The sequence below is a fragment of the Cricetulus griseus genome, chromosome 7 (assembly GCF_003668045.3).
Source record: "Cricetulus griseus strain 17A/GY chromosome 7, alternate assembly CriGri-PICRH-1.0, whole genome shotgun sequence".
NCBI classification, from domain to species: domain Eukaryota; kingdom Metazoa; phylum Chordata; class Mammalia; order Rodentia; family Cricetidae; genus Cricetulus; species Cricetulus griseus.
This window is the reverse complement of record NC_048600.1, coordinates 127,720,469-127,733,500: the sequence shown is the minus strand read 5'-3', so window position 1 is coordinate 127,733,500 and position 13,032 is coordinate 127,720,469. Positions and strand designations below refer to the sequence as shown.

The 13,032-nt window shown below is 47.3% G+C and overlaps 2 protein-coding genes across 4 annotated transcripts in view; one reads left to right on the top strand and one right to left on the bottom strand.

Annotated features, from left to right (window-relative positions):
* Cd300lf (CD300 molecule like family member f) overlaps positions 1-2,931 on the top strand; it is a 13,742-nt gene extending 10,811 nt beyond the window's left edge. For all 3 annotated transcript variants that reach the window (XM_035447187.1, XM_035447186.1, XM_035447188.1), the window contains 3 exons: positions 1,782-1,810; positions 2,172-2,309; positions 2,724-2,931. In XM_035447187.1, coding sequence (XP_035303078.1) covers positions 1,782-1,810; positions 2,172-2,309; positions 2,724-2,882 — 326 coding nt within the window. In that variant the 3' untranslated portion in view covers positions 2,883-2,931. The remainder of the gene's footprint in view (positions 1-1,781; positions 1,811-2,171; positions 2,310-2,723) is intronic.
* Positions 1-13,032, bottom strand: part of Rab37 (RAB37, member RAS oncogene family) — a 66,533-nt gene that overhangs the window by 38,341 nt on the left and 15,160 nt on the right. The window lies entirely within an intron of this gene.

Below are 13,032 nucleotides of genomic sequence, written 5' to 3'. Positions count from 1 at the left end.
ACCACACACACACACACACACACACCACACACACACACACACACACACACACACACACACAGGAGTATGGGTGCATGTGTGCTCTACACATACATTCATGAGTATGTGTTTCCCGGCATGAGGAGCATCAGTGTGACTCCAGCTTCTGCTTCTCCCCTGCCCATCAGCCCCTTCTCAGCCTGTCCTACGTGTTCTATGCCCCTGCTTTTCAGAGAAGAGAGCCCCTTCTCTCAGAATCACAAGGTCTCTCAGATCACAAGGTCTGGCCTCAACCAAGCCCTTTCCTGTCTGGCTTCACTTCCACATTTTCAAGTAGTTGTAGAATGTTTCTCAGAATGCCCAGGGACCTGAGGTGTTCCCACCCCACCCCTCACTCCATCCCCGACTCCACCCCCATCCCTACTCCATCCCCACCCTGAGTCTAGGAGTGCGTTTTTTTTCTTGTTGTTCCAAGACAGAATGAGTTCCAGGACTATACACAGTGAAACCCTCTCTCAAAAAACAAAAACAAAACAAAACAAAAACAAAAAAGGGGCAGGGTTTCACAGTGTGTGTCAGGCTGTCCCGGAACTCACTCTGTAGACCAGGGTGGCCTTAAACTCACAGAAATCCACCAGCCTCTGCCTCCTGAGTGCTGGGATTAAGGGTGTGTGCCACCACACCTGGCTAGACCGGGTTCTTTTTAAAACTTAATAATAATTTTAAATTGTGTGTGTGTGTGTGTGTGTGTGTGTGCATGTGGGCGCGCATTCGAGCACCCACATGTGCTTACATACCATAGCACACGTGTGGAGATCAGAGGACAACTTGCTGGAGTTGGTTTTTTCCTACTATGTGGGTTCTGAGAATTAGCTCTGGATGTCAGGTCCATGGCAAGCACCTTTGCTCTCCGAGCCATCCTGCTGGCCCTGGGACCCTGGTTCTTATTCATCCCTTCTGCTCCCAAATTTGTTGACTGAGACCCAAGTTTAAGTATTTTCTGTATTCCTAGGTGTCAGGTCATTTGATACTAAGAACTGGGGGTAATCCTTTATTTCTTGTTTTTTTTTTTTTTTTTTTTTGTCTCCAGAGGCAGGGGTGGGATGTAGGCAGGGATGTAGGAAGGGTAGAAAAAAAAATTACGAACCCCAGCATTCTCTCTTTCCCCCACTTTTCCCCCATTCTCTCTTTCCACACCACACTGGCCCAGCCTGGGCATCCTAGCTGGGGCAGAGTGCACAGCTGTCAGCCAAGCATTTGCAGGAGGCAGGGCCAGGCACCCGTGGCTCAGAGCCTGGCTGGAGACAATCAGAATTCAGTATTAGATGAAGGTGGTGTGATGGGTGAGTGCCACGAGAGGAAGGAGGGCCAGATGGTCCAGGTGCTAGTAAGGACAGGCATGACCTTGAAGCAGCGGCCTTGTAGGATGTGTCAGGTGGAGGAATGATGGCCTAACAAGCAAAGACATGAATGAAACCCAGGATCCTGCAGGGAGAATCTCAGCTCTAGGAGAGTGGAGAGCTGGTAAGGCCACCCAGGGGTCATTTGCATAGTTCTGTGAAGTCGGGCACAAGTAGGTTAAGGTCTCTTTTTCTGGTGGAGAAATGGAAACTCTCACCTCAGAAAAGGTGAGAGTTTACAGAGTGTTACAGAGAGTCACAGAGAGTCAGAATTTGAAACCAGATCTCCTGCCTCTGCCTCTGCCTCTGCCACCCCACCCAGATTCTCTTCTTTGCATGTAAGGTCCTTGCAAGTCTCAAGGATAGGTTTTCTAATTTCAGATTTTTTTTTTTCCCTTTTAGCTGCTGGGCCACACTCAGAGCAGGTAAGTGTCCAGAGGCCAGACAAGAGGGACCAGCAGGCTTCTTGCCTTCTTTCCTTATTTTCTCCCTCCTGGGAGCCTTTATGTCCAAATGCATCAGATAAGCCACATTCCAAAGTACCTACAGACTCCTGGCCCCTGCAGGTCTGGGGAGATGAGGGACCTCGAAACAGCCAGAGGGAGGAGGATGAGGGATCTAGAAACAGCCAGAGGGGAGGAGGCCTGGGTAGATAAAGGAGTTGGGGACGGGGAGCATAAGGAGCTGGGGCGGGGTCACAGGAAAGCCTGTCCTACTGCAAAAGCAGAATCTATTTCCGAAGGCTAGTTCTGTAACTTGTACATCCTGTGCCCCCCACCCCAGGTATCTCAGTCTCTGGAGGGCGATGTCTGTTATGCAAACCTGTCCCTTCAGCAGCCCAGACCCTCCCATGGCTCCTCTCAGAAAAAGGGCTCCTCCATGTCGTCCTCTGGCAAGGCCCACCAAGAGGAAGTGGAATATGTCACCATGGTATGTCCTTCATGGGGCTGTGGGGATGCCAGCCTGCCACTGCCCCACCCCCTTGGAAAGTGAACTCTGCCCATGTGGACACAGCTGGTGAGGGGGAGGTCTGAGCAGGCCCAGCAGGTTTCAGAAGTGTTCCCACACCACATCCCAAGCCTGCAGACTTGGGCCTGTCCAGTGTGGTCCTGACACTGGACAGGGAAGAGCCACGTTGCTCAAGTGACTCAGGGTCCTGTAGGAAGTGGTTCTCCGGGCAGAGGTGGGGCTTTCTTATGTTGTGGCTGAAGGTTATTTGGGGGTACCTGACGGACTGGAGGGAAGCTGGAACCCTGACCCACCTCCTCTGAGGACTTTTTTGTTTCATCGGGTGGCCGCTGTTTCTCTCCAGCCTCTGTGACCTTGTGACCCTCTGTATCACAGGCTCCCTTTCCCAGGGAGGAGATTTCCTATGCAGCTCTGACTTTGGCAGCCTTGGGTCAGGAGCCCATTTACAACAACACTGGTTCCTCACTGGTCACTCACATTCCCAGCACCACCTTTGAGGAGTCTACGCAATATTGCAGCATCAAGAGGCCCTAGCCGGGGGCCATGCCTCGATCTTGGTCCCCGAAGAAGTGCTGGGATGCAATGCATGTCCCTAGACATCTGCCTCTGTTCCTGTGGACTCCAGCTCCGTCCGTCCAGCCCTCATGGCCTTTAGCTCTGCCTTGAGCTCGGGCTCCTGCCTCAGGGTGTTCCAGTGAATCAAGTGTCTCTCCACATCCCCTCTTACTGCCAAGGTACCTTGGAAGTTGCTACGGAAGGAGGCTGCTCAGGGATGCTGTGTAAATCCTGACAATGATAACAATAGTGATAATAGCAATTAACCTCTATTGTTTATTATATGGCCTCCAAAGACATTCTCATCCTAATGCCCACAATCTGTGCATTATCTTATACATCGAAAGACTGGTGCACATGTGTTTAAGTTAGGATTTCGAGATGATTTTGTATCATCCAAGTAGGCCCAAAATAAGACCACAAGGGTCCCTCTAAAGAGAAATAGAGCAAGTCTAAAAAAGAGGATGCATGGTGGGAACAGAAGTGATGCAGCAGGAACCAGGATGCTGCAGTCTCCAGGAGCCAAAGAAGGCACTCGAGTAGGCGAGTATCAGACTGTCTCCTGGGTTGGACCTCCAAGACGAACTGGGCCTGAACTGAGTGGAACTGTATACTGTGGCTTTCAGAATCGTAGAAGAATAAAGTTGTGTTTTTTTTTTTTTTATTTATTTTTTTTTTTTTTTTTTTTTGAGCTAGGGTCTCTCTACATCACCCTAGATGTCCTAGAACTATATAGACTGTTTTAGTCACTATATAGACCAGGCTGGCCTCCAGCTCATAGAGATCTACCTGCTCCTGCCTCTCAGTGCTGGCACTGGAGGCTTGCACCACTGCCACCTGGCTAACTGCATTGTTTTAAATTAAGCCCTTGGATGAGTGTTACAAGGGCTGCAGGGAGTAACAGGGCAGGTGTCCGTCTCTAACTGCTTTACATACGGTATCATGCTTTCGTAAGGGTGCTTCTCTCACCATCCCGTTCTGCAGGTGAGGAACCCATCATGTAGTGAGGCTAAGATGCTTTGTGTCACGCTTTATGGTTAGTAAGCACATGAGGTGGATTTCAACCCAGAATGGGCTCCAGGGTCTGGCGTCTCCGCCAGTACCCTACCCTGTTTGTACACGGAGGAAAGGGTTGATGTGCATGTGTGGGCACATACATATACATGCATGTGTACATACAGCTACTTAAGACAGAATAGTGTTTCTAGACACTGGGCTTGGTGCCTTTATCCTGGGGTCCTAATTCCTCTCCTCAGAATACATCCTTGGTGTCATGGTGTTGCAGCCTAGACCAAGCAACCCTCTCATCTCGGCCTGTTTTCTTTGCCTTCTCTGCCCATGTTAATTCTTTCCCCAGCAGTCAGAGTAGTCCATTCAAAGCTCAGAGCTGATGGCTCCTGTCTTATGACCTCCATGGCCTCTTCCTCTGCCTTTGAGGTCCCAGGGAACCCACGGACTCCTGCTTGCCTCATGACGCCCATCTCTGTCTACTCCATTCCACTCTGTCCAGACCATACCAGCCTCTCCTCTTTCCTTACCAGATGCTACAGTTTGGGTCTGGAATGTCTCCTAAGGGCCAAGTGCTAAAGGCTGCTGGGAGCCTTTATCATTTATTACAGAAGTAGCTATTAATGTTCTAGGTATCACCCAACCAGAATTAACTTCTGATGGAGAAAACTTGCCTTGCAAAGTCTGCAAGAACTACAGACTCCAGAATATTTGTTGCTATGAATTTGGCTGTATAATCTTGATATATAGAATATATACTGGGCGCTTTATATTCTCAAAAAGGCTCCAGAGAAAGGAAATTCCTTCTCACCGGGGCGTCAGCGGTAAGAGCTGTAGCCTCGAGATCTCACATAGCTAGCCCCCTACTCCATTTAACCCTCCCCCACCTCTTAAGTTTGCTCACACGTTTTATAAATCACATCCTCTCTGAGACTTAAGTTTGCACAGACGTTTTACAAGTCACGCCTCCTCACTTTTGTCAAGACCTTATCTGCCTTCCTGGCTCTGGGAGATATGCATGCCTGGTATCCTTGCCATCGCCAGAGAATTGCCAATTGTGTCTGTGGGTATATAAACTGGAAACCTTGTGGGATCCAGGAGAATTTTTAAGAAGAACTTCTAGAGAAAACTTTAAGGGAGACCTTTTAGAGAAAGAACTTCTGAGGAGAAACATTAAAGAGAGCCTTTTGAGAGAGAACTTCAGGGGAAGAACTTTTTTGAAGAATAAAGAGCCATGAGAAGAATGATAGGTGCATGAACTGATTCTTTGGCCTTTCAAACCTTTCTAGTCAGCCCTACCTGCCTGCATTAAGTCTTCTGCCTGAACCCTCCTTAAAAGGCTTGATCCCCAGGCTGTGGGACTATTGGGAGTCAGTGTAACCTTTCGAGGGCGGGGCCTAGTGGGAGGAAGTGATGCTGCTGGGAGTCTACCCTGGCCTCTCCTGTTTCTGCTTCCTGGTCACCTTGAATGGAGTCGCTTTTCTCTGCCACATGTACCCCACCAGAATATTCTGTCTAGCAACAGACACAAGGCGATGGAGCTAGGCAGCTGTGGATTAAAACCATGGACAACTAACTCTTTCTTCATTAAAAGTTATCATCTCAGATATTAAGTCAGTGCAATGGGAAGCTGACTAACGAAGTAAGCAAAGCCGTTCTCTCGGGGCTTGGCATTTGCCATCCCTTCTTTCTGAATGTTCCTCCTTCGGATTTTTAAATAGCTCCCTTTCATCATCACGTCTTGGCCCCCTACGGGCAGTTGCCCCTGCTCTTCTCCAGCTCCTCTCTGTCTCATTGTCCCATTTTATTTCTCAGTGCTGGGATCAAATACACTACAAAGAGAAACTTACAGCTTGAGGAGAGATAGCCCATTGGGGCTGGGAAGTCATGACATGAAGAGAGTGGGGCAGTTGCTCATATTGTACCCAGGGCCAGAAAGCAGAGAGAAGACAGGAAATGGGGCCAGGCTAAGAACCATCAGAACTCATTCCCAGTGATCCATTTCCTCTAGCTAGGCCCTACCTCAGTATCCCTCTCACTGGTGACCTACTTCCTCCAGCTGGACCTTAACTTCCTACTTGCCACCTCAAGGCCCACCCCAAGCTGAGAACCAAGTATTCAAAGACATGAGCCTAAGAGATTCTTTACATTCAAATCACACCCATGGGCTGCTTTGGGTCATTGATCATTTATTGATAAGTGGGTTTGTTTTCCCCCTGTCTCCACTAGGCCATATGCTACCTGTCATGGTCCTGTCTCATTTGTTAATGATTCTGTAGTGAGATATCCACCCGGCCCTCACCAAACGGGCGTGGTCACAGGTGCAGACATGATGGGGTGGGTTTAGGTCTGGGGTCGGGACAGGTGGCTGGCTCTCTCTAGCTTCTGGTCGGGTCTCAGAGGGCAGCCTGAGTGGATCCTTGGAGCCTGGAGCTTGCGGCGGTCACCCACTTCATGTGTAAGTGCATCCCCCCCCCCAATAAACTTCGCTTAACCCGAACTGAGTCTAGTGAATCTTGATTCCCACACAATGCAATTCCCTTCTGCTAATTAGTGGCTGGTGCATGAGGGGTTCTTAGATGTTTGCTGATTGACATAGTGAATAACAGATAAATATAGGTGGTTAGCGCTTGAGAACCCAGGGTGAACTAGAAGCCAGGATATTGAAGCCCATCATTTTAGGAAGGAAGCTGGCCAAACAATCGGGATTTCAAGACTGACTCCCCAGCATGGCTACGGAGAGACCTCCTTCTTCTCTTTTGTAAACGTGGGGAGGGGTAAGGAGCCATGGAGCCCTGTGATGGAGAAAAGGCATATTGGACTTGGGCTAGTTTTGGTGGGGGCTGAGGGTGAAGTGTCATGGAGAATGACAGGCAGGCCACCCAACAGTGCAGAGGCCAGAGAGGTATTCTGTGGCTGTTATTGGCACATCTTGTGGTTATTTGACTACTAACAGGTGTAGACACTGGAAGTGGACCTGGGTATGTGACCTTGGTGACCTTGGTATTGAGAGATCCTTCATTCACTGCTCCAAAGAGGGTTTTCTTAACTCTAAAGAGCTATTCTGATCCATCCTGGGGAAATTGCCCAATCCAATTGACTATTTTTCTTATTTTTAAAATTTTATTTATTTATGTATATGAGTGCTCTACCTGCATGTACACCTGCAGGCCAGAAGAGGGCATCAGATCCCATTACAGATGGTTGTGAGCCACCATGTGGTTGCTGGGAATTGAACTCAGGACCTCTGGAATGGCAGCCAGTGCTAACTGCTGAGCCATCTCTCTGGCCCTATTTTGTTCTATCTTAAAAATTACATTTATTTATTTATTTGTATGAGTGGGTACACGAGATGGCGCTCAGAGAACAATATGCAGGTAGCAGTTTTCTTCCCACCCTGTGGGTTTTGGAGATTGAACTCAGGTCTTCAGGCTTGAGTAGCAAATACTTCACCTGCTAAAGCATCCTGATAACCCCAAGCTTGACTATTCTATTTTTTGAGGTTTTATTTATTTTTATTTTATGTGTATAAATGTTTGCCTGAATGTATGTCTATGCTCCTTGTGTATACAGTACTTTGCATCAAATTCCCTGGGACTGGGGTTACAGGTGGTTGTGAGCCTCCATGTCAGTGCTGGGAACTGAACCCTGGTCCTCTGGAAGAGCAGCCAGTGCTCTTAACCACCAAGGCATCTGATCTCCCTAGCTCCAGACTTGACTATTCTTGAGTTGATCTTTTGGACTGTTTTGACCCAGGATGTTTTGAGACCTATGGAACAAGAAGTGCCTATATACAGATCTTTAGGTGGAACAGTTTAGAGCGAAGCAAAATGAGAGAGAGAGAGTTACAGTTCCATCTCCAAGCCCCAAGTCAGGGCATCACTTGGCACCTTGGCTATTGTGCATACAGCACTTTCATTTGGGGGTTTATTTTAAGCACCCTGTCCTAAACAGAGCATATAGACATATGCCCATGCAGCTCAGCAAGGGATTCATTTTTTTTTTTTTTTGCTGTTTTATGGTCACAGATCCTCATGAGCAATATTGCTATGAGACTTTTGATGCAAATGAGGAAAGAGGCCAGGTGTGGCAGTATGTCTCTTTACCCCCAGCACTGCAGGGGCCCCAGCAGCCCAATCTCTGTGAATTATAAACCAGCCTGAGCTACACAGCGAGACCTGTCTCAAAATATAAAGCAAAACAACAAGACTCAAACCTAGAAATGCATGGAAGGCTAGAATTTTGCTCAGTTTGGCTTGGGTGGGAGAACCTAACAGCATCACCTCTATCTGGACAAGGGCTGTGGGCTGAAAATGGAGCTTTGTGTTGCTTTTGAATGGAGCAACACGTCATTGACATCTTCAAAGTTCATGCTTGATGACTAGGTAACGAAGTTGCCCTCTCCCCCAAACTGCACACATAGAAACCTTATAGTGATTTTAGTAATCTTTATGGTTTTGTTAGGGCTGCTTTCTTTCTTTTCTTTTTTTAAAAGTAAGTTGCTGGGCGCTGTAGAGTTGGCTACATGGTTAAGAGCATGTACTGTTTGTTTTCCTAGAGGTCTCAAGTTTGTTTCTCAGAACCTTTGCCAGGCTGCTTTCAGTCACTTGCAACTCGAGCTACAGGGTGTCCAACACCTTCTTCTGGTTCCCTTGGGCACCATCCCCATGTGCACACATTCTCTCTCTTTCTCCTCTCTGTCTCTGTCTCTCTCTCTCTCTCTCACACACACACACAGAGGGAGAGAGAGTTAAAAATATAGTAAGTTGTCACTGTTTTGTGCATGATTGTGTATGGAGGGTCACACAGATGTCACTGCACCAGTGTGAAGTTCATAAGACAATTTCATGGGGTCAGTTGCCTTCTCTCACCTCTACAAGAGTTTCAGGGTTTGAACTCCGGTTGTCAGGTTTGGCAAGTGCCTTTACCCTCTGAACCATCTTGACAGTCTACACTCTGGTAACTTTTAATTACCTCATACAGTCTTTGAAAAAGGCATCTGTAAGAGAGACATACCGCTGCTGGTTGAGATGTTCTGATCTCAAATTCCAGATGTCTGAATTGATGGATTTTTAAAGATTTGTTTATTTAGTTATCATGTATATGGTATTCCTGCATGCATGCCTACATGCCTTGAATGCCAGAAGAGGGCACCAGGTCTTATTATAGATGGTTGTGAGCCACCATATGGTTGCTGGGAATTGAACTCAGGACCTCTGGAAGAGCAGCCAGTGCCTTTAACCTCCGAGCCATTAAGTCCCTGACAGTAGTTGACACACATACTGGGTTAGCCGATTCCACTGCTGACAGAGCAGATTCCAGACTGAGGTACTCATGGAAGCATCTAGATGCTTTGCAAATTGTGTTGTAATGGCTCAAGTCAGTGTCTGCCCATTTGGTTTGCTCAGATTGAAGCTAGGGTTTGGAGGACGCTGGGGAGGTAGGAGAGCCGGGAAGGGACGCGAGCAGGCACACACAAGAGGCTGGGAAGGGAAATTCTCTTATAAGCGACAAGGATGTGTATGGAGGTATTGTCTCAGGCACATCCTGCTGCTCGAGGGCTTTGCTCAGGAATGTGTGGGTGGCTGGCCAGCACCTTCATTGCAAGACTGAATTTGGGTGTGTGCTGCCGGGGTCTGAGTGCGGGTGGAATTGAAAGTCTCTGTATGGGTTCCAGGAAAACACATTGTGTTGGAATCGGCTCCAGGATGCTATGGTACTCAGCTCTGGCCAGGTGCCTGCTTATTTATAGCCTCGTCCAAAGTTGCTGGGGTTCCCCTCCTTTGGCTCTTGAATTATTAATATTTAATATTAATGTAAAGTGGGAGGAAGTGGAGAAGTGGCCAGTGGTTATTAATACTTGCTGCTCTTACAGAGGGCCCAGGATCAGTTCCCAGCACCCACAGGAAGGCTCACAAGAGCCTGCAACTCCAGTTCCCAGGGATTTGTGCCTTCTCCTGACTCTGTAGGCTCCTGTGTACACACATACACTCAGGTACACACACATTCACATAAGATAAACAAGTCTTTTGAAAACTAGGAAAGATTGAATTGTTTTCAATGGGGACTGGGGCGCTTCATGTTGACTTCAGAACTTTTCTTTTTCAGTCATCTGAGGGGTTTAAAAAATGTGAAGTTGAGATAAGTGTTGGCTTGAAGCCAAGCAGAGTGGCCTACACCCTTGATCCCAGGCCTTGGGAGGCTGAGGCAAGTGTGAGTTTGAGGAGAACCTAGTTTACATAGTGAGTTCCAAGCTAGCCAGGGCTACATAGAGAGACCCTGTCTCAAATGAGCAAGCAAAAAGATAAATGTTGGGTTGAAACAAGGCTGAAGTCCATTTTGGCTGGACATGGGTTTTGGATATTTATTTATTTATTTATGTGTGCTGGGGATTGAACATGGGGCTTGTGTATGGTAGGCACGCATTCTACCACTAAACTGTACTTCCAGTCCTTGGTTTGATACCTTGAAAAATAGCATTTATTTGACACATTAGGCTTAGAAAGACCAGGGAGCTGGAATCCATTAATTTCATGTACCATTAAGGTTTTAGAATAGGAAGGGCAGGTGGAGTGGTCAGCCTTTTATTTTCTCAGTGTGTACATTTTTGTCCAGTGAAATTGGAATTGGTTTCGGTCAAGGCATTGAAGCTAATTAAACTAGGGAATCGTGAAACAGATACATGCTGTTTCAAATGTTTTATTTTAACTCAAAATGTCTAGCTTGTAGTAATATGATGATAAATTTTTAAAGATTTTTTTTATTTATTTATGTGTATGTATGTGTCTGTGTATGTGCACACATGTTGAGATGAGGGTGATAGATGCCCTGCAGCTGGAGTAATAGGCAGTTATGAGCCACCATGTGGGTACTAGGAACTGATCTTGGGTTCTCTGCAAGAGCAGCCAGTGCTGGTAACTGTTGAGCCATCTCTCCAGACCCTCTGGACTTTTTTGTTAGTTAGTTAGTTAGTTTGTTTTGAAACAGGTTTTCACAGTGTAGCCCTAATTGTCCTGGAACTCTGTAGAACAGGCTGACCTTGAACTCACAGAGATCTACCTGCCTTTGTCTCCCTGGTGCTGGGATTAAAGTGTGAGCCACCACTTCCCTGCTTCTCTCCTGATTTTTTTTTTTTTTTTTTCCGAGACAGGGTTTCTCTCTGTAGCTTTGGAGGCTGTCCTGGAACTCACTCTGGAGACCAGGCTGGCTTCGAACTCACAGAGATCCACCTGCCTCTGCCTCCAGAGTGTTGGGATTAAAAGCGTGCGCCACCAACGACTGGCCTCTCCTGATATTTTTAATGCAGAGTTAAGGTCTTTTCTTTTTTTTCCCTCACTCCACTGAGAGGCAGGCCCTGCGTTTTTCCTGTGTGAATTGTGTATACGTTGAATTGTCTTACGTTCTAGTTTCTTTAATGTGAAGCTAAATTCTAGCTACTTATGAAGCAACCCGACCCAAATTCTTCTTGGCTCTTGCGTTTTTCCCTCCTGCTGGTGTGCAGTCCCCTCCCCTGTGTGACCAATGCCTGAGCAGAGCAGCTGGAGGGAGGGAGAATTTGCCGCAGCTCATGGTTCCGAAGCCCATGAAGGAGAGCAGATGGCATCATAGTGGCCAGGAAGCAGAGGAGACAGACATACAGGAAGTGGCTGCAGTCAGTTACAACTCTAAGGAAACCACCGCCGCCCCCCACCAGTGACCTACTTCCTCCAACACCACAGCTCCTTTTACCACCGTCCAATAATGCCATTAGATTACAACTCCATCAAAAGGAGACTACTAATGAGATCAGCGCCCTCGGGATCCCATCACTTCCCCAAAGCCTGTCTGGAAAACCACATCTCCAGTTCATAAACCTCTGGGTGCATTTCATACATAAACCCTAACGAATTCTTAATTTGGTAGCATTTTGAAAAATGTATTTAATGTCTATGCTTGAAGCCTGAGTGTATGCGTGTGCGCCATGTACATGCCTGGTGCCCAAGGAGGACAGAAGAGGTCATGGCATCCTTCAGAGCTGGAGCTACAGACAGCCGTGAGCTGCCATGTGGGTGCTGGGAATTGAACCTGGGTCCTCTGGACGAGCAGCCAGTGCTCTTTTTTTTTTTTTTTTTTTTTTTTTTTTTTTTGGGTTTTTCGAGCAGGGTTTCTCTGTGGCTTTGGAGGCTGTTCTAGAACTAGCTCTTGTAGACCATGATGGTCTCGAGCTCTCAGAGATCCGCCTGCCTCTGCCTCCTGAGTGCTGGGATTAAAGGTGTGCACCACCAACGCCTGGCTGCAGCCTGTGCCCTTAACTGGTGAGCCATCTCTCCAGCCCTGGCATATTTATTTTATTTATTAGTCACAGATTTTACGTAGATTCATTTCAAATAATTCATTTTCACTTTTGTGGCAATAATAGTCCTGTTCCATTCACATTCTTATGCCAGTGGTTAATAACTTTTCAAACATTGTGTGTGTGTGTGTATGTGTGTGTGTGTGTGTCTGTGTGTGTGTGTGTGTGTGTGTGTGTGTGTGTCTGTGTGTGTGTGTGTGTGTGTGTGTGTGTGTGTGTGTGTGTGTGTGTGTCGGGGGCAATCTGTGAGAGTCTGTTCTTTCCTTTTACCACATGGGCTTCCAGGGATCATTTGAACTCACGTCCTCAGGCTTGTGGCAAACGTCTACCCACTGAGCCATCCTCTCAGACTCCGTAACTTCTCTGTTTATACTTTCCACTTATTACCATATGGAGACATTCATTCAGTGCTGTCATTAACACCCACATGTATGACTGATGTAGACAAATGAGGGCCGCTGAACAGCAGACCCTGGCTAACCAAGGGCCTCTGTGGGGACAGCGAATGCAAGGGGCCTCCCAGGGAAGACCCTCCCACAGTGAGCACGTAGCATGTTGCATAGATCCAGTCTTTCTCCAGGAAACTGAAGGGCATTGGTTGATCTAATAAGTTGGGTAAGGTTAAGAAAGTTGTTATTAGCTGGGTGGCGCATGCCTTTAATCCCAGCACTCGGGAGGCAGAGGCATGCGGATCTCTGTGAGTTCAAGACCAGCCTGGTCTACAAGAGCAAGTTCCAGGACAGACTCCAAAGCCACTGAGAAACCCTGTCTCGAAAAAAAAATTGTTAT